This window comes from Oncorhynchus mykiss, chromosome 14 (genome assembly GCF_013265735.2).
Source record: "Oncorhynchus mykiss isolate Arlee chromosome 14, USDA_OmykA_1.1, whole genome shotgun sequence".
NCBI lineage: Eukaryota > Metazoa > Chordata > Actinopteri > Salmoniformes > Salmonidae > Oncorhynchus > Oncorhynchus mykiss.
In genome coordinates, this window is record NC_048578.1 from 34,639,208 (window position 1) to 34,664,806 (window position 25,599).

At 45.0% G+C, this 25,599-nt stretch overlaps 1 protein-coding gene across 2 annotated transcripts in view; it reads left to right on the forward strand.

Moving 5' to 3' along the window:
• LOC110489176 (histone-lysine N-methyltransferase, H3 lysine-36 specific) overlaps positions 1–25,599 on the forward strand; it is a 44,678-nt gene that overhangs the window by 4,771 nt on the left and 14,308 nt on the right. For both annotated transcript variants that reach the window (XM_036943387.1, XM_036943386.1), the window contains exons 5-18: positions 155–2,186; positions 2,285–2,833; positions 4,332–4,486; positions 4,583–4,777; positions 4,879–5,001; positions 5,184–5,307; positions 5,692–5,892; positions 8,427–8,606; positions 10,588–10,744; positions 14,359–14,564; positions 14,814–14,926; positions 15,708–15,977; positions 16,298–16,556; positions 17,191–17,297. In XM_036943387.1, coding sequence (XP_036799282.1) covers positions 155–2,186; positions 2,285–2,833; positions 4,332–4,486; positions 4,583–4,777; positions 4,879–5,001; positions 5,184–5,307; positions 5,692–5,892; positions 8,427–8,606; positions 10,588–10,744; positions 14,359–14,564; positions 14,814–14,926; positions 15,708–15,977; positions 16,298–16,556; positions 17,191–17,297 — 4,671 coding nt within the window. The remainder of the gene's footprint in view (positions 1–154; positions 2,187–2,284; positions 2,834–4,331; positions 4,487–4,582; positions 4,778–4,878; positions 5,002–5,183; positions 5,308–5,691; positions 5,893–8,426; positions 8,607–10,587; positions 10,745–14,358; positions 14,565–14,813; positions 14,927–15,707; positions 15,978–16,297; positions 16,557–17,190; positions 17,298–25,599) is intronic.

Here is a 25,599-nt window from a genome sequence, read left to right on the forward strand (position 1 = left end):
ATAGTTTCATTGCGTGTCTCACAAAACATATCTGGAAGATTAAACTCTAATACGGTCTATTCCACAAAGACAACAACTCCATATAGTTTAGAAATAAGGACATCTTTGACAGTTGACCACTTTTGTCCACATGTTTGTCATCTCTCCCCTGTAGATACCCAAGCGTCTGTTGGAGTCGTGGAAAGTCAGTGTGCTGGAAGCTGAGTTTCTTCTACCTGACCTGCTGAAGAATACTGCTGTCTCTTCTTCCATGGCCTTTAACGGTGAAGAGCGGGTGTCCTCCCCACTGCCTGATGAAAAAACATCCGAGGCCCCCTCTTGTTCCTCCTTTAACCTCACTGCACCCCCCTCCCTCAGCCCTCCCCCCAACAGAAACAAACATCCCCCTGCTGCCGACCTGGCCGTAGCGAACGACAGTAGCAGCAAAAAGAAACCCTGCCAGAAGAAGAAGAAGAAGAGGAAGGGTTTGGCAGAGATCTTTGGTCATATAGCTGCAAGTCCCACAGAGTCACTAAGCATCCTAGACTTGGCCAACCAGATGCCTGCTGCCGCAGCTGATCCACTGAAAGAAGAAGATCCTAAGGACTCTCCATACGCAGACCTGGATTCTGTACCAACCATCGTGCGTCCCAAACGGTCTGAGAAACCTGCTAAAGAAGACACAGAGAAACCGTCTGAACCCTCACAAGAGGAGGTAGAGAAAGGGGGCAAGAAGGAGCGGGCTACTCCTCCTGAAAAGACCAAAGACAGACATGTGGTCATGGTGGTTCCTAGGCATGTAGTTCCTATATCCTCATCTCCAAGCATTTTAGCAAACAAATCTCTTTTAAATTACAGAACTACAAAAAACACAAATGTTTTACAGTCAAAACAGAAGTTGGGCAGCTCTTCTGAGCTGACGAATAAAAACGATCGTGATAAGCAGTCTCTGCATCTCCCTGCCAGCAGACGTCTGATGACCAGGGCCCTGAAAGCAGAGAAGGAGACGGAACTCAAAGAGGCTCTGCTGGCCTCAAGCCAAAACTTGAGAGACGATAGGCTTAATGTGCATTCTTCTGATGATGATGATGTGAGCGATAACGTTCAGATCAGAACAGAGTCTTCTACTAGCAGGGATTCTTCACCAGACAAAGCCAGATCCTCTGCTAGTCACAGCTCTCCTAAAAAACAGCCCGAGTCTGATTGGAAGCACCTCCACAACGGATCATGGAAAAACTCTGAAGATGTGACTCCAGGGTCCAGTAAGCCTGTCATACCCTCTATTAAGGTCAAGGAAGAGAACAGTGTCTCAGACATATCCTCCTGTTCTTCCTCCACCTCCTCTCTCTCTCCCATGGACACTTTCCAAGATATCAAGGAGCTGTCATTCAAATCCTTAGTGAAGGAGGAGAGAGACTCTGGGGACTCTAACACTAACTTTAAACCTGAGCCTAATTACAAGTTCAGTACTTTCCTGATGCTCCTGAAGGACATGCATGATACCAGGGAGAAAGAGGGCAAGCCCCTGACCATGCCTCCCTTGCCAGACCTCATCAAGGAAGAACCCATGGTAATACCCACCGCCCAACCACCAGACGACCCCCTTAACGCTGCTGCTGGCGGGGACTGGATGCCAGCGGGGACCAAAATCCAAAACGGCCAGCATGCGAGCTCGCCAACAACCAAGAGAACACCGGCCAAACCCAAGTCTAAAAATAAACCCATCATAAAAAACGAAACGTACAAACTTGAAGGGAAAACAGTGCTGGCTCAGATGGTGGCGAACGCGGTAGAGAAGCAGCAGCGGAGGAAGCCGAGGCCTCCAGCCAAACTCCGGGCCACCATCGCTGGTCTCTCTCCCGAGATGGCCGACCTAGCCTGGGGGAGGGAGTTTGTCTCTGGGCACGCTGACCTGGCTGAGCCTGGCCTCGGCCCTCCTCTTCCTCCTGTCCCCTCCGCTGTTGACTCCTCATCCTACCTCGACAAGAGCCTGGGTACCAAAGTGGCCCCTAAGAAGCGCTGGCAGACGTTTGCTCAGCAGGGGCCGGTGAAGCCAGGGAAGGATGCAGGTGCCCTAGGTGGGGTGGCCTCACCGCAGGGGCCTGTGGAGGTGAATGGGATCTACAGAGATGGCCAGGGAGGGACACCAGACCACATCAGGTCCCATGATCTGAACCTGGGGATGGAGAAGCAAGATGACACATCAGGTAAGCCATGGCTTTCAGTACTAGCAGTGTTTTATGTCAACAGTTAGCTTTTTTATTTTTAGAGATTGATTTGGTTGATTGGTTATTTGTTCCCACAGCACATTCTGAAAACAAACGGCTGAGGAAACCCAGCAAAAGACTGCTGGAATCCACAGAGGAGGAACAATTCTTCTCCCCGAAGAAAAAACTAAAGAAACCTCTGGAATCTTCCAAAACTCCTCTGAGCCCTTCCACAGTTCCAGGCCCAGCCCTGCTAACATCCACCTCTACTCCCAGCCCCACCCCCACCCCTGGCCCTACCTCTGGGGAGCCAGCCAGCCCCACCCCTGGGCCTACCTCTGGGGAGCCAGCCAGCCCCACCCCTGGCCCTACCTCTGGGGAGCCAGCCAGCCCCACCCCTGGCCCTACCTCTGGGGAGCCAGCCAGCCCCACCCCTGGCCCTACCTCTGGAGAGCCAACCATCACGACCCCTGACCCTAACTCTGGAGAGCTAGCCAGCACCAAGGCCCGAGCAGGGCTGAAACAGAGTCTGTCTCAAGATGTCCTCCACCGTGTTATAAAATCATTATCCAAACAACCCTCAGCAGTGACCTCTTTCTCTATTGAATCAACATCATCAGATGTGACAAATCCTCCTCTGCCCTCTGGTAAGCAACATCTCCAAAAACGTGTCTCATACGGCAATTATGTCTTATGTAATACACGAGGCAGATATATTCTATTGGGAAAGTAGTTCCATTGGGGAAAGTAGTTCCATTGGGGAAAGTAGTTCCATTGGGGAAAGTAGTTCCATTGGGGAAAGTAGTTCCATTGGGGAAAGTAGTTCCATTGGGGAAAGTAGTTCCATTGGGGAAAGTAGTTCCATAGGGAGAGTAGTTCCATTGGTAGAGTAGTTCCATTGGTGAGAGTAGTTCCATTGGTGAGAGTAGTTCCATTGGTGAGAGTAGTTCCATTGGTGAGAGTAGTTCCATTGGTGAGAGTAGTTCCATTGGTGAGAGGAGTTCCATTGGTGAGAGGAGTTCCATTGGTGAGAGGAGTTCCATTGGTGAGAGGAGTTCCATTGGTGAGAGGAGTTCCATTGGTGAGAGGAGTTCCATTGGTGAGAGGAGTTCCATTGGTGAGAGGAGTTCCATTGGTGAGAGGAGTTCCATTGGTGAGAGCAGTTCCATAGGGAGAGCAGTTCCATTGGTGAGAGCAGTTCCATTGGTGAGAGCAGTTCCATTGGTGAGAGCAGTTCCATAGGGAGAGGAGTTCCATTGGTGAGAGGAGTTCCATTGGTGAGAGGAGTTCCATTGGTGAGAGTAGTTCCATTGGGAGAGTAGTTCCATTGGTGAGAGTAGTTCCATTGGTGAGAGTAGTTCCATTGGTGAGAGTAGTTCCATTGGGAGAGTAGTTCCATTGGGAGAGTAGTTCCATTGGGAGAGTAGTTCCATTGGGAGAGTAGTTCCATTGGGAGAGTAGTTCCATTGGGAGAGTAGTTCCATTGGGAGAGTAGTTCCATTGGGAGAGTAGTTCCATTGGGAGAGTAGTTCCATTGGGAGAGTAGTTCCATTGGGAGAGTAGTTCCATAGGGAGAGTAGTTCCATTGGTGAGAGGAGTTCCATTGGTGAGAGGAGTTCCATTGGTGAGAGGAGTTCCATTGGTGAGAGTAGTTCCATTGGTGAGAGGAGTTCCATTGGTGAGAGGAGTTCCATTGGTGAGAGGAGTTCCATTGGTGAGAGCAGTTCCATTGATGAGAGCAGTTCCATTGATGAGAGGAGTTCCATTGGTGAGAGTAGTTCCATTGGTGAGAGGAGTTCCATTGGTGAGAGCAGTTCCATTGGTGAGAGGAGTTCCATTGGTGAGAGCAGTTCCATTGGTGAGAGCAGTTCCATTGGTGAGAGCAGTTCCATTGGTGAGAGCAGTTCCATTGGTGAGAGGAGTTCCATTGGTGAGAGGAGTTCCATTGGTGAGAGGAGTTCCATTGGTGAGAGGAGTTCCATTGGTGAGAGGAGTTCCATTGGTGAGAGGAGTTCCATAGGGAGAGTACTGTTGTTCTGTAGGGAAAGTAGATATTTTGGTAAAGTAGTTATGATAATGAAAACAAATCCTCATATTTTCATATACAGTAGATTTGTGGTATTTAGATGTCTGTTCATTCCCCAGCCCCAGTATCCCTGGAGAGGAAGAGGCCAAGGAAGCCATCTCACAAGGTCCTGGAATGCACCATAGAAGAAGTGTCACTCAGTCCTCCAAAGAAGAAGGAGTTGAAGAAGCAGAGTGGACAGACAGAGGAGAAGACAGAAGTCGGGGACACTCAGGTAAGGCCGAATGAACTAATCAACAGCCATATTAACGCAACTATACTGCCACAGTACCACTCTGAAACGGATCTAATTATCTCATTTCTATGACAGGTTAAGTCTGTCAAGAAAGAAGTGCCTGTATCCAGCTTGACAACTCCAGAGAGCATGGATTCTCTGCAGGGCTCCTCTCCTGCCCGACCCTCTAGCCCTACGGTGCTCCTCACCCCCAAGGAAGAGACCGAGAAGATCAGTCCTGGGGTGGGAGGAGAGAGCCACACCAACGGAGAGAGATCACCCAAACCTGAGGTATAGTTGTACCAGTACTGTAAAACAGGATCCTAAGCCCCCACACCTTAACCAATATGCGGTGTAATAACTTATGTAATAAAACCTCTCCTCTCCTCCAGGTGTTCTCTCCTGGTCTGAATGACAGTTTCTCCCTACCTGGTGAAGGGTCCCTGGTCTCCAGCACTAAGAAGAACACAGCAGAGAAAGGAGGAGCTGCGTCCATGAAGGAGAATGTCTGTCAGGTAGGTCAACCAACAACATGCCACAACCTTTCTATTTTGTGGAGGCAGAAACAGTCAAAGTAGCTCTAACCTTGATTTCCAGGCTTTCATCACATTAATTTAGAAATAGACGTTCCCAATAGCCGAGTGATGAATGAGATTTGAGAGTATCGTAACACAATATATCTGTGTGTGTCTTGCAGGTGTGTGAGAGGACAGGTGAGCTGCTGCTGTGTGAGGGCCAGTGCTGTGGGGCGTTTCACCTGCAGTGTATCAGCCTATCCGAAGCCCCCAGAGGGAAGTTTATCTGTAGTGAATGCACTATAGGTGAGTCTCTACCTATACACCTGTCTGTACATTTATATTTGAGTCATTTAGCAGACGCTCTTATCCAAGCAATTAGGGTTGAATGCCTTGCTCAAGAGCACAGATGTTTCACCTAGTCAGCTCGGGATTCGAACCAGCAACCTTTCGGTTCCTAGGCTACCTGGCACCATACAGGAGCCATATACACCTGGTGGAGCCTCGCCTATACACACATTCACCTTGACTTAACACTGTGTTACTGAGTTCTTACACCTGTACAGTGATACGGCCATGCTCATAGACCATATCTCTGCATCTGACAGAGGTATTCTGTATCTACACCCACAATGTATGTAAGCTGCTTTGGTGTATCACAAAGCTAAGAGTGTATCCTTTCCATTGCAGGGATCCACACGTGCTTTGTGTGTAAGAAGTCTGGCGACGGTGTGAAGAGGTGCATGGTGCCTGTATGTGGGAAGTTCTACCACAACGAGTGTATCCTGAAACACACACCCACCCAGCCCCAGAATAAAGGGGTTCGCTGCTCCCTCCACGTCTGTCTGTCCTGCCACATCACCAACCCCCTCAACTCCTGCACTTCTAAAAGTAGGTTCCAGTTCCACTCTGCTTTGATAGAACCAGAGAGGTAAAGTAGAATTACTTCCTTCCTGGTACGAGACCTTCTATTTGTGCATGCGCGCACCAACATTTGTGCACTAATAACTCAGTAGGATCTCTGTGGGTCTCGTCGTAAAGATTTGTCATTTAACTTTTTTATAATGTATGACCTTTTATTGTGGTATGAACACAACCAGTCATGATGTTTTATATTGTCAAGAGGCGAAAGAAACGCACACCTATTTAGGCGAGGTGCTGACTAGCGGAGTGGACCACTTCAAAGATAAAGGAGAGCCGCACGCTCTAGGATCCCAAAAATATTTTATGTTGAACGTTTTCGACAAGCTGTCTTCATCAGGTTTCATCTGATTGTCAAACAATCACTTCAAAGGTCTCCTTTATCAGGCTGCCCGTTCATCCTCTCTGCTGCCCGTTCATCCTCTCTGCTGCCCGTTCATCCTCTCTGCTGCCCGTTCATCCTCTCTGCCGCCCGTTCATCCTCTCTGCCGCCCGTTCATCCTCTCTGCCGCCCGTTCATCCTCTCTGCCGCCCGTTCATCCCCTCGGCTGCCCGTTCATCCCCTCGGCTGCCCGTTCATCCCCTCGGCTGCCCGTTCATCCCCTCTGCTGCCCGTTCATCCTCTCTGCTGCCCGTTCATCCTCTCGGCCTCCCGTTCATCCTCTCGGCCTCCCGTTCATCCTCTCGGCCGCCCATTCATCCTCTCGGCCGCCCGTTCATCCTCTCGGCCGCCCGTTCATCCTCTCGGCCGCCCGTTCATCATCTCGGCCGCCCGTTCATCATCTCGGCCGCCCGTTCATCATCTCTGCCGCCCGTTCATCCTCTCTGCCGCCCGTTCATCCTCTCTGCCGCCCGTTCATCCTCTCTGCCGCCCGTTCATCCTCTCTGCCGCCCGTTCATCCTCTCTGCCGCCCGTTCATCCTCTCTGCCGCCCGTTCATCCTCTCGGCTGCCCGTTCATCCTCTCGGCTGCCCGTTCATCCTCTCTGCTGCCCGTTCATCCTCTCTGCTGCCCGTTCATCCTCTCTGCTGCCCGTTCATCCTCTCGGCTGATCCTCTCGGATGCCCGTTCATCCTCTCTGCTGCCTGTTCATCCTCTCTGCTGCCCGTTCATCCTCTCTGCTGCCCGTTCATCCTCTCTGCTGCCCGTTCATCCTCTCTGCTGCCCGTTCATCCTCTCTGCTGCCCGTTCATCCTCTCTGCTGCCCGTTCATCCTCTTGGCCTCCCGTTCATCCTCTCGGCCGCCCGTTCATCCTCTCGGCCGCCCGTTCATCCTCTCGGCCGCCCGTTCATCTCGGCCGCCCGTTCATCCTCTCTGCCGCCCGTTCATCCTCTCTGCCGCCCGTTCATCCTCTCTGCCGCCCGTTCATCCTCTCTGCCGCCCGTTCATCCTCTCGGCCGCCCGTTCATCCTCTCGGCCGCCCGTTCATCCTCTCGGCTGCCCGTTCATCCTCTCGGCTGCCCGTTCATCCTCTCGGCTGCCCGTTCATCCTCTCGGCTGCCCGTTCATCCTCTCTGCTGCCCGTTCATCCTCTCTGAACGTTCAGTATTTCCAGCCTCCAAACAGTGATGAATATTACACCAAAAAGGGTAATGACATTTGCCGATTGTCATTAGGCCAGATTTTATGCGTTCCCTGCTGTCCGAGCGTGTCGCTGTATCAGCAACTTATTTCTGCCTTGACAAAATGTCGGTGTTCTCGTCGAACCAGGTTGCGTTTTGGCAGCGGAGGCTAAACCACCTGTTTTTCAAGTCCATTCGCTAATTGTTCATCTCTCTGACATATAATAATGATAAATAGTGGTATTGAAGGCCTCCAGTTTTCTGGACATTTTGTGTGAATTATTGTGATAGGCTCAAGTACCGCACCGTGTTACTTCCCCCCAGGACAGAGGAGAAATAGATCTACACTGTAGGTTCTGTTTACAATTGGAAGTGGCACGGTTAGAGTCGATTTGAATGTGATTTTTATGGGATGGAAAACCGATTGCTACAGTAGAATTGAAACGTATCAAGTAGGTTGAAAACCTGTAATGTGATTGGAGGACTAAGATTAGCTACAAACATTACTGCTGGTCTGTTTGTCTGGGATGGGATCCTAGATTCTAACTGTAGAGATGCTTGTCTGGGATGGGATCCTAGATTCTAACATGGCTGTAGAGATGCTTGTCTGGGATGGGATCCTAGATTCTAACTGTAGAGATGCTTGTCTGGGATGGGATCCTAGATTCTAACATGGCTGTAGAGATGCTTGTCTGGGATGGGATCCTAGATTCTAACTGTAGAGATGCTTGTCTGGGATGGGATCCTAGATTCTAACATGGCTGTAGAGATGCTTGTCTGGGATGGGATCCTAGATTCTAACTGTAGAGATGCTTGTCTGGGATGGGATCCTAGATTCTAACATGGCTGTAGAGATGCTTGTCTGGGATGGGATCCTAGATTCTAACATGGCTGTAGAGATGCTTGGTGTTTGTTGTTTTTGACCTGTATTCCTCTTCTAGGTCGTCTGACCCGCTGTGTGCGTTGCCCTGTGGCGTACCACGCTAATGACTACTGTATGGCGGCGGGCAGTGTAGTCCTGGCCAACAACAGCTTCCTGTGTCCCAACCACTTCATTCCCCGCAAGAACTACAAGAACCACGAACACATCAACGTCAGCTGGTGCTTTGTCTGCTCAGAAGGTTGGTGACTGGTTGGGTTGCTGTTAATGTTTTAGTTTAGTTTACTAATTCGACCATAAAAAAAAAGCATAGATAAAACTTGGAAAAAGCCATACATGCACATTAATAAAATCATCGAGGATAACACACAATAAAGTCTGGGACTTATTTCCATTGTGGTCCTCTTGAGACAAGATGGCTAGACAAGATGGCTGGACAAGATGGAACACAGTATAGCAGTGAAATAATAAAACCAAAAGCATAGAAGAAGAACATCTATCTCATCATTCCAGTTACATCATAGGGGTTATTCATATGGGCACAGAGGACATCAAACATATTTTTACTTTATTTTTTAAAGCTGCCCAGAGAGGACATTGTTTTTATAGGCAGAGGCAACTCATTCCAGTCTGAGGCTCCAGTATACAAGTGTCACACCCTGACCTTAGTATTCTTTGTTTTCTTTGTTATTTTAGTTAGGTCAGGGTGTGACATGGGTGATGTATGTGTTTTTGTCTTGTCTAGGGGCTTTGTATGTTTATGTGTCTTGTCTAGGGGCTTTGTATGTTTATGGGGGTGTATCCTATCTAGGTGTTTTTGTAAGTCTATGGTTGCCTAGATTGGTTCTCAATTAGAGGCAGCTGTCTATCGTTGTCTCTGATTGGGAACCATATTTAGGCAGCCATATTCTTTGGGTATTTTGTGGGCGATTGTTCCTGTTTCCAGTGTTCCTATGTGTTAGTGTTCATGTTACGGGACTGTTTCGTCTTCGTTCCTTTCTGTCGGTTTATTGCTTTTGTTCTGTGTTTAAGTATCCCATTAAATATGGACTATCATCACGCTGCATTTCCCCGCATTACTCCTGAATATAAGCACACATCAGAAACACCTGCTCTGGTGCTGTGATTGTGTGCATCCCTAACACGGGGAAAGTAATCACTTCGATATCTGGGCGCAGGGCCATAAATACTCCTGTAAACCAAACCCAGGCTAATCTGGGACACCCTAGCCTCAACAGGCAGACAGTTTAGTTCCTGAAAGCAGCTCCTGCCTATGTGAGTATGTGGACTCACCTTCAATACTACCCTGATCAGCTTATTCTGGGCTATCTGGAGCTTCCCCTTCATAAGTTTTAGATAAGCCCTCAAACCAGGAAGTACTAGCATAGTCAAAATGGCATTGAATGTGGGCAGTAGCTAGCACTTTCATGGAGTCCTTATCAAGCAGCTTGGTCTTTCTATCCAAAAACGTAATCCTGTCATTAACCTTCCCTAGCACCTTATTGGCCATGCTCACACCTCCCAAGCTTCCATCAAGGATACATCCCAAGTAGCTAACAGAGGTTTTAGTAGACAGCACCTCACCCCCTAACTCCACTCTGATTTCAGACGACCTACACAATTTAGGTCTGGATCCAAAAATAATTGCTTCAGTTTTCCCTAAGTGCAGAGATAGCTTACTACCATTAGCAAATGACTTGGAGATAATAAGCTAAGTATTCTCTCCAACATAGTTTTACTTTTGTTAGACACCCGAAGTGCAGAGTCATCCGCATAAAGAAAAAGTCGGCAAGAACGAGCATCTTTCATATCGTTAATATACAATAAAAACAGCAGAGGCCCAAGCACGCTCCCCTGCAGAACGCCACAACTCATTGGTTTTGCCTGAGACAGTGAACCATTAACCTCTACTACTTGCTCCCTTCTTGATAAATTGGACTTGATTGGTTGGTTGATTTGAGTGTTGTCAGTGTTGCAGAGTCCATTATGCAAGGAGGAAGGAACCCGTGTACAAATGTGGTGGTATTGTTATTAGAAGTAGAGTAATAACAGGAGTAGGAGTGTGGTGGAAATCATATGTGGAGGACCTACACTCCTCACAGAGTTAAACAGATTGAAGTGAAACAAAGTGAAAAGAAGCATTCAGCCTCCTGTCCTGAGGTCATTGGGTCAGATCTGGTTGACTTGGTGTTTGAGCTGCACCTTCTCCTTTCTCCCTGCAGGGGGCAGTCTGTTGTGCTGCGAGTCTTGTCCTGCTGCCTTCCACCAAGAGTGTCTGAACATCGAGATGCCCGAGGGGAGCTGGTTCTGCAACGACTGCAAGGCCGGGAAGAAACCACACTTCAAGGACATCCTCTGGGTTAAAGTGGGAAGATACAAGTAAGAAACACTGTTCTGTAGAAATAGTATCCATGCTTTTGGTCAGAACCAACTGAGTGACACTTTAATCCCATGTCAACATATTAAAAAAAAGTAGCTCAAGAGCAGAACCTGATACCCAGTCGTGTTGTTATTGATCAGAATCTCTATCTGTGTGTATGATCTGCATCTACACTGAGTATACCAAACATAAGGAACATCTTCCTAACATTGAGTTGCCGACACACCGGCAGTCATGAGTCATGACCGCACTAAAATTCTATGTGACCATTGAGTCACGGTAATCTCCTCTTATGCGCTCTGAACATGCGTTGGTAGTACTCAAATTGCTAATTATCATCAGGTTGCTAATGGCCTGGTACTCAGGGCTCTTATTGTCCCTCCATCAGGTCCTAATGGCCTGGTACTCAGGGCTCTATTGTCCCTCCATCAGGTCCTAATGGCCTGGTACTCAGGGGCTCTATTGTCCCTCCATCAGGTCCTAATGGCCTGGTACTCAGGGGCTCTATTGTCCCTCCATCAGGTCCTAAATGCCTGGTACTCAGGGGCTCTATTGTCCCTCCATCAGGTCCTAAAGGCCTGGTACTCAGGGGCTCTATTGTCCCTCCATCAGGTCCTAATGGCCTGGTACTCAGGGGCTCTATTGTCCCTCCATCAGGTCCTAATGGCCTGGTACTCAGGGGCTCTATTGTCCCTCCATCAGGTCCTAATGGCCTGGTACTCAGGGGCTCTATTGTCCCTCCATCAGGTCCTAAATGCCTGGTACTCAGGGGCTCTATTGTCCCTCCATCAGGTCCTAATGGCCTGGTACTCAGGGGCTCTATTGTCCCTCCATCAGGTCCTAATGGCCTGGTACTCAGGGGCTCTATTGTCCCTCCATCAGGTCCTAATGGCCTAGTACTCAGGGGCTCTATTGTCTCTAACAACTCTGACATCAAAGCAAATACAATTATAAAATCACATCAAACACTGATCATCAAAACAGTATCATTCTTTTAAAACTCATGTCACTGTGATTTGATCAATTTGAAGAAAGAAGTTCAACAACAGGTTGAAACTGAGTGTAAAACATGGTCGTTGTGCATGTTGTTTCAAAGCCAAACAACAACAAAATGGACAGCGCTTTCTAAGGTGATGATTCATTCAAAACAACCATATGCATATTAGAGTTGATGCATATTCATAGGACTAACCTTGAAGATGAAGAAAGGGGGAAAAAATATTTAAATAATGATTGTGCCGTTATGCAATATATCCTACTGCATATTTGAAGAAAGAAGTTCATCAATAGGTTGAAACCGAGTAGAAAAACATAAAACCAAATTGATTTTAAGATGTCTTTGGTACATAATTGGTCTAGCCTAAACTGTAGTAATGCCTCTGAGTGTAGGCTGTGTTATTATGCATGGTTACCTTATGTTATGGTTCAAACGTTCATGAGTCTGGGCCTAGGCGATGCTGTTGGCTCAATGATTGTGTGGGGCGGCTAAGCCTACGGTTACAGATTTTGAATAGCCTGGTAATAGGTCATTTATTAATAGGCTGACGCATTACCTTTTAGCTACAGGATGTCTCACCACCTTGCGTTTCTATTTCCTCCCCTCTCTCCTTCATTCCTTTCTTCAGCACGCAGAGAGAGAGAGAGAGAGAGAGAGCCTGTCAACAGTTTAGTGAAATATGTTTCATCGTGAAAACATGTTACTGTGGATGTTCCTGAACACATTTCACTTGGTTTCCCAGATGAAACACAGGGTAGCTGCAGGAACAGGGTTGGAAAGCACATAACATACACAGAGTTTGGGCGGAATATCACCTGTCGGGAAGCAGCGGCTGCATGTTCCTCGACCTGTGGTTGATACAGGAGGTTAATATAGTAAGTAGCCTACCTGGTGGGAAAGGCCTCCATTCGCTATTTGAGTGCATGTGGACAACACTTATTTTTTTTACCTTGCCCCTGTTCCTGCCCCTTTGATAATGGGACGGTCTAAATCGGGAAAAAAAAACAAAACATTACATATTAGTAAAGACGAGATTAAATAGAAAATAGTCTGATGGTGTAACGATTCTCCTCTTCGTCTGAGGAAGAGTAGTCAAGATCGGACCCACACGCAGCGTGGTAAGTGTCCATGTTAATATTTTAATATAACAGAACACGAAACAAAAATAACAACGAGAATGTAAGAAACGAAACAGTCCTGTCAGGTGAAACAAAACAGAAAACATAAAATAACTACCCACAAACACAGGCGGGAACAGGCTACCTAAAGTATGGTTCTCAATCAGAGACAACGATTGACAGCTGCCTCTGATTGGGAACCATACCAGGCCAAACACATAGAAGTACAAAACATAGAATGCCCACCCCAAGTCACGCCCTGACCAAACCAAAATAGAGACATAAAAAAGGAACTAAGGTCAGGACGTGACAGATGGGTAAAAATCTGATGACTTGATGAGAGAACAGCGTATGCAGTCTGAGGTAAGGCACAGATCACAAGATTTATTTAACTACTTTCTCAAATAGTCTATAATCATGTCATGCAGACTATATCTTTTGATTTCTACGAAATTCTAAGGTTTGTATCATTCACAGCTAAAGTTGCCAAATAACTGTAAATCTAGTGTATAGGGCCTGTTCGTAATAATTCTGTTTACGTTTGACATAGCCAGTTCTTATGAGCACTCGCACCGGAATGGGGAAAAATATCCTATTTTATTCAGCCATGTTCAATTATATATTTTTCTTACTATAAAATCATATAATGTAAAATAATGGCACGGGACCTCTAAACAATATCTTGTCTGCTAAATGAACAAGCCTATAGCCTACGGCATGGAGCACAGCCAGATAACATACAGTACGCCAATTTCATATCCTGTTCTTCTGAAATCTTTAGATCTGCCTAAAATAAATAAAGGATCTACGGTGATGGTGTGTATTAAATGGGTTTATTCTACTTTTTTTAAATGTAGATGTTCCAAAGGCACATCAGCAGGTTTGGTTGCTTGGAGATGCTAAACATGTTTATGTTAATTAGCGGTAAATTACTGTGAGTCCGCCAGTCTTTTGCATGACAATAATCAGCTGACAAAATGTCATGGCCGCCACAGACCTAGATGCTGGCCCATGTTGACTCTACAAGGTGTTGAAAGCGTTCCACAGGGATGCTGGCCCATGTTGACTCCGATGCTTCCCACGTTTGTGTCAAGTTGGCTGGATGTCCTTTGGGTGGTGAACCATTCTTGATACACACGGGAAACTGTTGAATGTGAAAAAGACAGCAGCGTTGCAGTTCTTCACACAAATCTGCGTGCCTGGCACCTACTACCATACCCCGTTCAAAGTATTAAATCTTTTGTCTTATCCATTCACCCTCAATGGCAATCATACACAATCCATTTCTCAATTGTCTCAAGGCTTAAACATCCTTCTTTAACCTGTCTTCTCCTCTTCAACTACACTGATTTGAAGTGGATTTAACATCAATAAGGGAGCATAGGCTGACCAGGTGAATCTAGGTGAAAGCTATGTCACGGAAAGAGCAGGTGTTCTTTAATGTTTTTGTATAATCAGTGTATAATGTAAAAATCTGTATCTCCTCTCCTTTGTTCAGGTGGTGGCCTGCGGAGGTGTGTCTTCCTAAGAACGTCCCAGAGAACATCCTCCGTATGAAACACGAGGTGGGGGAGTTCCCCGTTCAGTTCTTTGGTTCTAAGGACTACGCCTGGACCTACCAGGCCCGAGTCTTCCCTTACATGGAGGGAGATGCCAACAACAAGGACAAGATGGGGAAGGGTTGTGACGCCATCTACAAGAAAGGTTAGAAAGAAACCTCCTTTACCTGGTTATAATAGGATATATGGAAACAATATACTTCATTTTTAGAAAGAAATACCAAAGAACCATTCCTATTTAGTGTTTTAAAATGCATTTTTGCCTATTTTGGCACTTTCTAAATGTTTTCTTCAAGTCTTAAACAATAGAGATGTTTCCAGGTACCATATGGCAGGGCTGAAAGTTTGCAGATGTATTAGCTAGTTGACAATGCTAACTTCCGTTTCCTCTCAGCTCTGAATGAAGCTGCTGAGCGGTTCAAAGCTCTTCAGGATGAGAAGGAGATGAGACAGCTTCAGGAGGACAGGAGGAACGACAAGAAACCTCCTCCCTACAGACACATCAAGGTACTGTCCCTTTAAACCTCCACTCTACAGACACATCAAGGTACTGTCCCTTTAAACCTCCACTCTACAGACACATCAAGGTACTGTCCCTTTAAACCTCCTCCCTACAGACACATCAAGGTACTGTCCCTTTAAACCTCCTCCCTACAGACACATCAAGGTACTGTATCTTTAAACCTCCTCCCTACAGACACATCAAGGTACTGTCCCTTTAAACCTCCTCCCTACAGACACATCAAGGTACTGTATCTTTAAACCTCTTCCCTACAGACACATCAAGGTACTGTCCCTTTAAACCTCCTCCCTACAGACACATCAAGGTACTGTATCTTTAAACCTCCTCCCTACAGACACATCAAGGTACTCTCTCTTTAAACCTCCTCCCTACAGACACATCAAGGTACTGTCCCTTTAAACCTCCTCCCTAGAGACACATCAAGGTACTGTATCTTTAAACCTCCTCCCTACAGACACATCAAGGTACTGTCCCTTTAAACCTCCTCCCTACAGACACATCAAGGTACTGTCTCTTTAAACCTCCTCCCTACAGACACATCAAGGTACTGTCCCTTTAAACCTCCTCCCTACAGACACATCAAGGTACTGTCTTACATCCCCTGTCTGTCCCTCTCTTTGGTCCCTATTTGTCTTGTCCTGCTACAGCTTCTCTCATGTTTGACGATTGAATAGTACCTCAGTATTTTCACTAAAATCTCCCTTTGAGATCTATGCATAATTCACGCAGAAGTCTGACTTGCATCCGCTTAATTCTTCCCCTCAGGTGAACCGACCAATCGGCAAGGTCCAGATCATCACGGCGGACCTATCGGAGGTGCCGCGCTGTAACTGCAAGGCGTCTGATGAGAACCCGTGTGGCATGGACTCAGAGTGTATCAACCGCATGTTGATGTATGAGTGCCACCCTCAGGTGTGTTTGGCAGGGGAGAGGTGTCTGAACCAGAGTTACACCAAGAGACAGTACACCCAGGTGGAGATCTTCAGAACCTTGTCACGAGGCTGGGGTCTACGGGGCGTCTCCGACATCAAGAAGGTACAGACTAGAGCATCAAACTACAACACAAAACAGTTCCCCTTGTGTTTCTGTTTTTGTTAGAGAACCATTCCTCCTTGTCCCCGCTACGGATCTGCACTGCTGCCTACATAATTGCCCCTGGTGGGATAAATCAAGTATTTTCAATTAAAATCAATTCCAAGGTCCCTTTTCACCCAATTTGTTCTTTGTTTGTGTCTGTTTTAAGAGGTGGACTTACAGTAGTATATTTAGCCTCCATGCCGCTGTGTCTGTGATGTAAAAGGTGTTGTGTATCAGCTGGATTATAACCTGAGTCTCTGCTCTCCTCTCTCTCTCAGGGTGCATTTGTGAATGAGTACGTGGGGGAGGTGATAGACGAGGAGGAGTGCAGAGCCAGGATCAAACATGCTCAAGAGAACGACATCTGTAACTTCTACATGCTCACTCTGGACAAGGACCGGATCATAGACGCTGGACCCAAGGGGAACCAGGCGAGGTTCATGAATCACTGCTGCCAGCCCAACTGTGAGACCCAGAAGTGGACGGTAAACGGAGACACCAGGGTGGGGCTCTTTGCCCTGGAGGACATCCCCAAAGGTCAGAGGAAGTACTAACAAACCTACTTCTGTTACTAACTACTGGAGCCTGGTTCCATTTCTGTTACCAACTCCTGGAGCCTGGTTCCATTTCTGTTACTATCTCCCGGAACCTGGTTCCATTTCTGTTACCAACTCCTGGAGCCTGGTTCCATTTCTGTTACCAACTCCTGGAGCCTGGTTCCATTTCTGTTACTATCTCCTGGAGCCTGGTTCACTTTCTGTTACTAACTCCTGGAGCCTGGTTCCATTTCTGTTACCAACTCCTGGAGCCTGGTTCCATTTCTGTTACCAACTCCTGGAGCCTGGTTCCATTTCTGTTACCAACTCCTGGAGCCTGGTTCCATTTCTGTTACCAACTCCTGGAGCCTGGTTCCATTTCTGTTACCAACTCCTGGAGCCTGGTTCCATTTCTGTTACCAACTCCACTCCACTTCAGGCACTAGGCCTAGTGACAAAAAGTGTCTTTGTAATTTGTAAAGATTCAGAAGGTAACTGTGAAGAAACACGACAAAAGAAACAAACCTAATTGTTCCTTTAATTATGAACTATGATATCAACTCTGTTGGCCTAATTAGAATACATCTACCTGTACAGTACTTGGCTGTGTATTTTTATTTTATTTTTCTGAGCAGGTGTGGAGCTGACCTTCAACTACAACCTGGAGTGTCTTGGTAACGGGAAGACAGTGTGTAAATGTGGAGCGTCCAACTGCTCTGGGTTCCTGGGGGTTCGACCGAAGGTAAGGCTCTGAGACTGACGAATGTCAACATGCAAAACGTTTTCATAAAAAATGTACTAGACACTCTTATCTAGAGGAATGTAAAGTAAGTGCTTTTAGTTGTTTACTATGTGATGAAGATGAGTTATACTATACAAAGTAAAGGTAGACTGGGGAATATAGCAGTCTAAAGGTAGACTGGGGAATATAGCAGTCTAAAGGTAGACTGGGGAATATAGCAGTCTAAAGGTAGACTGGGGAATATAGCAGTCTAAAGGTAGACTGGGGAATATAGCAGTCTAAAGGTAGACTGGTGAATATAGCAGACTGGTGAATATAGCAGTCTAAAGGTAGACTGGGGAATATAGCAGTCTAAAGGTAGACTGGGGAATATAGCAGTCTAAAGGTAGACTGGTGAATATAGCAGTCTAAAGGTAGACTGGTGAATATAGCAGTCTAAAGGTAGACTGGGGAATATAGCAGACTGGTGAATATAGCAGTCTAAAGGTAGACTGGTGAATATAGCAGACTGGTGAATATAGCAGTCTAAAGGTAGACTGGTGAATATAGCAGTCTAAAGGTAGACTGGGGAATATAGCAGACTGGTGAATATAGCAGTCTAAAGGTAGACTGGTGAATATAGCAGACTGGTGAATATAGCAGTCTAAAGGCAGACTGGTGAATATAGCAGTCTAAAGGTAGACTGGTGAATATAGCAGACTGGGGAATATAGCAGTCTAAAGGTAGACTGGGGAATATAGCAGACTGGTGAATATAGCAGTCTAAAGGTAGACTGGTGAATATAGCAGTCTAAAGGTAGACTGGTGAATATAGCAGTCTAAAGGTAGACTGGGGAATATAGCAGACTAAAGGTAGACTGGGGAATATAGCAGTCTAAAGGTAGACTGGGGAATATAGCAGTCTAAAGGTAGACTGGGGAATATAGCAGTCTAAAGGTAGACTGGGGAATATAGCAGTCTAAAGGTAGACTGGGGAATATAGCAGACTGGTGAATATAGCAGACTGGTGAATATAGCAGTCTAAAGGTAGACTGGGGAATATAGCAGACTGGGGAATATAGCAGTCTAAAGGTAGACTGGGGAATATAGCAGACTGGGGAATATAGCAGTCTAAAGGTAGACTGGGGAATATAGCAGACTGGTGAATATAACAGATTGGTGAATATAGCAGTCTAAAGGTAGACTGGGGAATATAGCAGACTGGTGAATATAACAGACTGGTGAATATAGCAGTCTAAAGGTAGACTGGGGAATATAGCAGACTGGTGAATATAACAGACTGGTGAATATAGCAGTCTAAAGGTAGACTGGGGAATATAGCAGACTGGTGAGTATAGCAGTCTAAACGTAGACTGGTGAATATAGCAGACTGGTGAATATAGCAGACTGGTGAATATAGCAGTCTAAAGGTAGACTGGTGAATATAGCAGACTGGGAAATATAGCAGTCTAAAGGCAGACTGGTGAATATAGCAGACTGGTGAATATAGCAGTCTAAAGGTAGACTGGGGAATATAGCAGTGTAATGGTAGACTGGGGAATATAGCAGACTGGTGAATATAGCAGTCTAAAGGTAGACTGGGGAATATAGCAGACTGGTGAATATAACAGACTGGTGAATATAGCAGTCTAAAGGTAGACTGGGGAATATAGCAGACTGGTGAATATAACAGACTGGTGAATATAGCAGTCTAAAGGTAGACTGGGGAATTTAGCAGACTGGTGAATATAGCAGTCTAAACGTAGACTGGTGACTATAGCAGTCTAAAGGTAGACTGGTGAATATAGCAGTCTAAAGGTAGATTGGGGAATATAGCAGTCTAAAGGTAGACTGGGGAATATAGCAGACTGGTGAATATAACAGACTGGTGAATATAGCAGTCTAAAGGTAGACTGGGGAATTTAGCAGACTGGTGAATATAGCAGTCTAAACGTAGACTGGTGACTATAGCAGTCTAAAGGTAGACTGGTGAATATAGCAGTCTAAAGGCAGACTGGGGAATATAGCAGTCTAAAGGTAGACTGGTGAATATAGCAGACTGGTGAATATAGTAGTCTAAAGGTAGACTGGTGAATATAGCATACTGGTGAATATAGCAGTCTAAAGGTAGATTGGGGAATATAGCAGTCTAAAGGTAGACTGGGGAATATAGCAGTCTAAAGGTAGACTGGGGAATATAGCAGTCTAAAGGTAGACTGGGGAATATAGCAGACTAAAGGTAGACTGGGGAATATAGCAGTCTAAAGGTAGACTGGTGAATTTAGCAGTCTAAAGGTAGACTGGGGAATATAGCAGTCTAAAGGTACACTGGTGAATATAGCAGTCTAAAGGTAGACTGGTGAATATAGCAGTCTAAAGGTAGACTGGTGAATATAGCAGTCTAAAGGTAGACTGGTGAATATAGCAGTCTAAAGGTAGACTGGTGAATATAGCAGTCTAAAGGTAGACTGGTGAATATAGCAGTCTAAAGGTAGACTGGGGAATATAGCAGTCTAAAGGTAGACTGGGGAATATAGCAGTCTAAAGGTATACTGGGGAATATAGCAGACTGGTGAATATAGCAGACTGGTGAATATAGCAGTCTAAAGGTAGACTGGGGAATATAGCAGTCTAAAGGCAGACTGGGGAATATAGCAGACTGGGGAATATAGCAGTCTAAAGGTAGACTGGGGAATATAGCAGTCTAAAGGTAGACTGGGGAATATAGCAGTCTGGTGAATATAACAGATTGGTGAATATAGCAGTCTAAAGGTAGACTGGGGAATATAGCAGACTGGTGAATATAACAGACTGGTGAATATAGCAGTCTAAAGGTAGACTGGGGAATATAGCAGACTGGTGAATATAACAGACTGGTGAATATAGCAGTCTAAAGGTAGACTGGGGAATATAGCAGACTGGTGAATATAGCAGTCTAAACGTAGACTGGTGAATATAGCAGACTGGTGAATATAGCAGTCTAAAGGTAGACTGGTGAAAATAGCAGACTGGGGAATATAGCAGTCTAAAGGTAGACTGGGAAATATAGCAGTCTAAAGGCAGACTGGTGAATATAGCAGACTGGTGAATATAGCAGTCTAAAGGTAGACTGGGGAATATAGCAGTCTAATGGTAGACTGGGGAATATAGCAGACTGGTGAATATAACAGACTGGTGAATATAGCAGTCTAAAGGTAGACTGGGGAATATAGCAGACTGGTGAATATAACAGACTGGTGAATATAGCAGTCTAAAGGTAGACTGGGGAATTTAGCAGACTGGTGAATATAGCAGTCTAAACGTAGACTGGTGAATATAGCAGTCTAAAGGTAGACTGGTGAATATAGCAGACTGGTGAATATAGCAGTCTAAACGTAGACTGGTGAATATAGCAGTCTAAAGGTAGACTGGTGAATATAGCAGTCTAAAGGTAGACTGGTGAATATAGCAGACTGGTGAATATAGCAGTCTAAAGGTAGACTGGGGAATATAGCAGACTGGTGAATATAGCAGTCTAAACGTAGACTGGTGAATATAGCAGACTGGTGAATATAGCAGTCTAAAGGTAGACTGGGGAATATAGCAGTCTAATGGTAGACTGGGGAATATAGCAGACTGGTGAATATAACAGACTGGTGAATATAGCAGTCTAAAGGTAGACTGGGGAATATAGCAGACTGGTGAATATAACAGACTGGTGAATATAGCAGTCTAAAGGTAGACTGGGGAATTTAGCAGACTGGTGAATATAGCAGTCTAAACGTAGACTGGTGAATATAGCAGTCTAAAGGTAGACTGGTGAATATAGCAGACTGGTGAATATAGCAGTCTAAACGTAGACTGGTGAATATAGCAGTCTAAAGGTAGACTGGTGAATATAGCAGTCTAAAGGTAGACTGGTGAATATAGCAGACTGGTGAATATAGCAGTCTAAAGGTAGACTGGGGAATATAGCAGACTGGTGAATATAGCAGTCTAAACGTAGACTGGTGAATATAGCAGACTGGTGAATATAGCAGTCTAAAGGTAGACTGGTGAAAATAGCAGACTGGGGAATATAGCAGTCTAAAGGTAGACTGGGAAATATAGCAGTCTGAAGGCAGACTGGTGAATATAGCAGACTGGTGAATATAGCAGTCTAAAGGTAGACTGGGGAATATAGCAGTCTAATGGTAGACTGGGGAATATAGCAGACTGGTGAATATAACAGACTGGTGAATATAGCAGTCTAAAGGTAGACTGGGGAATATAGCAGACTGGTGAATATAACAGACTGGTGAATATAGCAGTCTAAAGGTAGACTGGGGAATTTAGCAGACTGGTGAATATAGCAGTCTAAACGTAGACTGGTGAATATAGCAGTCTAAAGGTAGACTGGTGAATATAGCAGACTGGTGAATATAGCAGTCTAAACGTAGACTGGTGAATATAGCAGTCTAAAGGTAGACTGGTGAATATAGCAGTCTAAAGGTAGACTGGTGAATATAGCAGACTGGTGAATATAGCAGACTGGTGAATATAGCAGTCTAAAGGTAGACTGGTGAATATAGCAGACTGGGAAATATAGCAGTCTAAAGGCAGACTGGTGAATATAGCAGACTGGTGAATATAGCAGTCTAAAGGTAGACTGGGGAATATAGCAGTGTAATGGTAGACTGGGGAATATAGCAGACTGGTGAATATAGCAGTCTAAAGGTAGACTGGGGAATATAGCAGACTGGTGAATATAACAGACTGGTGAATATAGCAGTCTAAAGGTAGACTGGGGAATATAGCAGACTGGTGAATATAACAGACTGGTGAATATAGCAGTCTAAAGGTAGACTGGGGAATTTAGCAGACTGGTGAATATAGCAGTCTAAACGTAGACTGGTGACTATAGCAGTCTAAAGGTAGACTGGTGAATATAGCAGTCTAAAGGTAGATTGGGGAATATAGCAGTCTAAAGGTAGACTGGGGAATATAGCAGACTGGTGAATATAACAGACTGGTGAATATAGCAGTCTAAAGGTAGACTGGGGAATTTAGCAGACTGGTGAATATAGCAGTCTAAACGTAGACTGGTGACTATAGCAGTCTAAAGGTAGACTGGTGAATATAGCAGTCTAAAGGTAGATTGGGGAATATAGCAGTCTAAAGGTAGACTGGGGAATATAGCAGTCTAAAGGCAGACTGGGGAATATAGCAGTCTAAAGGTAGACTGGTGAATATAGCAGACTGGTGAATATAGTAGTCTAAAGGTAGACTGGTGAATATAGCATACTGGTGAATATAGCAGTCTAAAGGTAGATTGGGGAATATAGCAGTCTAAAGGTAGACTGGGGAATATAGCAGTCTAAAGGTAGACTGGGGAATATAGCAGTCTAAAGGTAGACTGGGGAATATAGCAGACTAAAGGTAGACTGGGGAATATAGCAGTCTAAAGGTAGACTGGTGAATTTAGCAGTCTAAAGGTAGACTGGGGAATATAGCAGTCTAAAGGTACACTGGTGAATATAGCAGTCTAAAGGTAGACTGGTGAATATAGCAGTCTAAAGGTAGACTGGTGAATATAGCAGTCTAAAGGTAGACTGGTGAATATAGCAGTCTAAAGGTAGACTGGTGAATATAGCAGTCTAAAGGTAGACTGGTGAATATAGCAGTCTAAAGGTAGACTGGTGAATATAGCAGTCTAAAGGTAGACTGGGGAATATAGCAGTCTAAAGGTAGACTGGGGAATATAGCAGTCTAAAGGTATACTGGGGAATATAGCAGACTGGTGAATATAGCAGACTGGTGAATATAGCAGTCTAAAGGTAGACTGGGGAATATAGCAGTCTAAAGGCAGACTGGGGAATATAGCAGACTGGGGAATATAGCAGTCTAAAGGTAGACTGGGGAATATAGCAGTCTAAAGGTAGACTGGGGAATATAGCAGTCTGGTGAATATAACAGATTGGTGAATATAGCAGTCTAAAGGTAGACTGGGGAATATAGCAGACTGGTGAATATAACAGACTGGTGAATATAGCAGTCTAAAGGTAGACTGGGGAATATAGCAGACTGGTGAATATAACAGACTGGTGAATATAGCAGTCTAAAGGTAGACTGGGGAATATAGCAGACTGGTGAATATAGCAGTCTAAACGTAGACTGGTGAATATAGCAGACTGGTGAATATAGCAGTCTAAAGGTAGACTGGTGAAAATAGCAGACTGGGGAATATAGCAGTCTAAAGGTAGACTGGGAAATATAGCAGTCTAAAGGCAGACTGGTGAATATAGCAGACTGGTGAATATAGCAGTCTAAAGGTAGACTGGGGAATATAGCAGTCTAATGGTAGACTGGGGAATATAGCAGACTGGTGAATATAACAGACTGGTGAATATAGCAGTCTAAAGGTAGACTGGGGAATATAGCAGACTGGTGAATATAACAGACTGGTGAATATAGCAGTCTAAAGGTAGACTGGGGAATTTAGCAGACTGGTGAATATAGCAGTCTAAACGTAGACTGGTGAATATAGCAGTCTAAAGGTAGACTGGTGAATATAGCAGACTGGTGAATATAGCAGTCTAAACGTAGACTGGTGAATATAGCAGTCTAAAGGTAGACTGGTGAATATAGCAGTCTAAAGGTAGACTGGTGAATATAGCAGACTGGTGAATATAGCAGACTGGTGAATATAGCAGTCTAAAGGTAGACTGGTGAATATAGCAGACTGGGAAATATAGCAGTCTAAAGGCAGACTGGTGAATATAGCAGACTGGTGAATATAGCAGTCTAAAGGTAGACTGGGGAATATAGCAGTGTAATGGTAGACTGGGGAATATAGCAGACTGGTGAATATAGCAGTCTAAAGGTAGACTGGGGAATATAGCAGACTGGTGAATATAACAGACTGGTGAATATAGCAGTCTAAAGGTAGACTGGGGAATATAGCAGACTGGTGAATATAACAGACTGGTGAATATAGCAGTCTAAAGGTAGACTGGGGAATTTAGCAGACTGGTGAATATAGCAGTCTAAACGTAGACTGGTGACTATAGCAGTCTAAAGGTAGACTGGTGAATATAGCAGTCTAAAGGTAGATTGGGGAATATAGCAGTCTAAAGGTAGACTGGGGAATATAGCAGACTGGTGAATATAACAGACTGGTGAATATAGCAGTCTAAAGGTAGACTGGGGAATTTAGCAGACTGGTGAATATAGCAGTCTAAACGTAGACTGGTGACTATAGCAGTCTAAAGGTAGACTGGTGAATATAGCAGTCTAAAGGTAGATTGGGGAATATAGCAGTCTAAAGGTAGACTGGGGAATATAGCAGTCTAAAGGCAGACTGGGGAATATAGCAGTCTAAAGGTAGACTGGTGAATATAGCAGACTGGTGAATATAGTAGTCTAAAGGTAGACTGGTGAATATAGCATACTGGTGAATATAGCAGTCTAAAGGTAGATTGGGGAATATAGCAGTCTAAAGGTAGACTGGGGAATATAGCAGTCTAAAGGTAGACTGGGGAATATAGCAGTCTAAAGGTAGACTGGGGAATATAGCAGACTAAAGGTAGACTGGGGAATATAGCAGTCTAAAGGTAGACTGGTGAATTTAGCAGTCTAAAGGTAGACTGGGGAATATAGCAGTCTAAAGGTACACTGGTGAATATAGCAGTCTAAAGGTAGACTGGTGAATATAGCAGTCTAAAGGTAGACTGGTGAATATAGCAGTCTAAAGGTAGACTGGTGAATATAGCAGTCTAAAGGTAGACTGGTGAATATAGCAGTCTAAAGGTAGACTGGTGAATATAGCAGTCTAAAGGTAGACTGGGGAATATAGCAGTCTAAAGGTAGACTGGGGAATATAGCAGTCTAAAGGTATACTGGGGAATATAGCAGACTGGTGAATATAGCAGACTGGTGAATATAGCAGTCTAAAGGTAGACTGGGGAATATAGCAGTCTAAAGGCAGACTGGGGAATATAGCAGACTGGGGAATATAGCAGTCTAAAGGTAGACTGGGGAATATAGCAGTCTAAAGGTAGACTGGGGAATATAGCAGTCTAAAGGTAGACTGGGGAATATAGCAGTCTGGTGAATATAACAGATTGGTGAATATAGCAGTCTAAAGGTAGACTGGGGAATATAGCAGACTGGTGAATATAACAGACTGGTGAATATAGCAGTCTAAAGGTAGACTGGGGAATATAGCAGACTGGTGAATATAACAGACTGGTGAATATAGCAGTCTAAAGGTAGACTGGGGAATATAGCAGACTGGTGAATATAGCAGTCTAAACGTAGACTGGTGAATATAGCAGACTGGTGAATATAGCAGTCTAAAGGTAGAC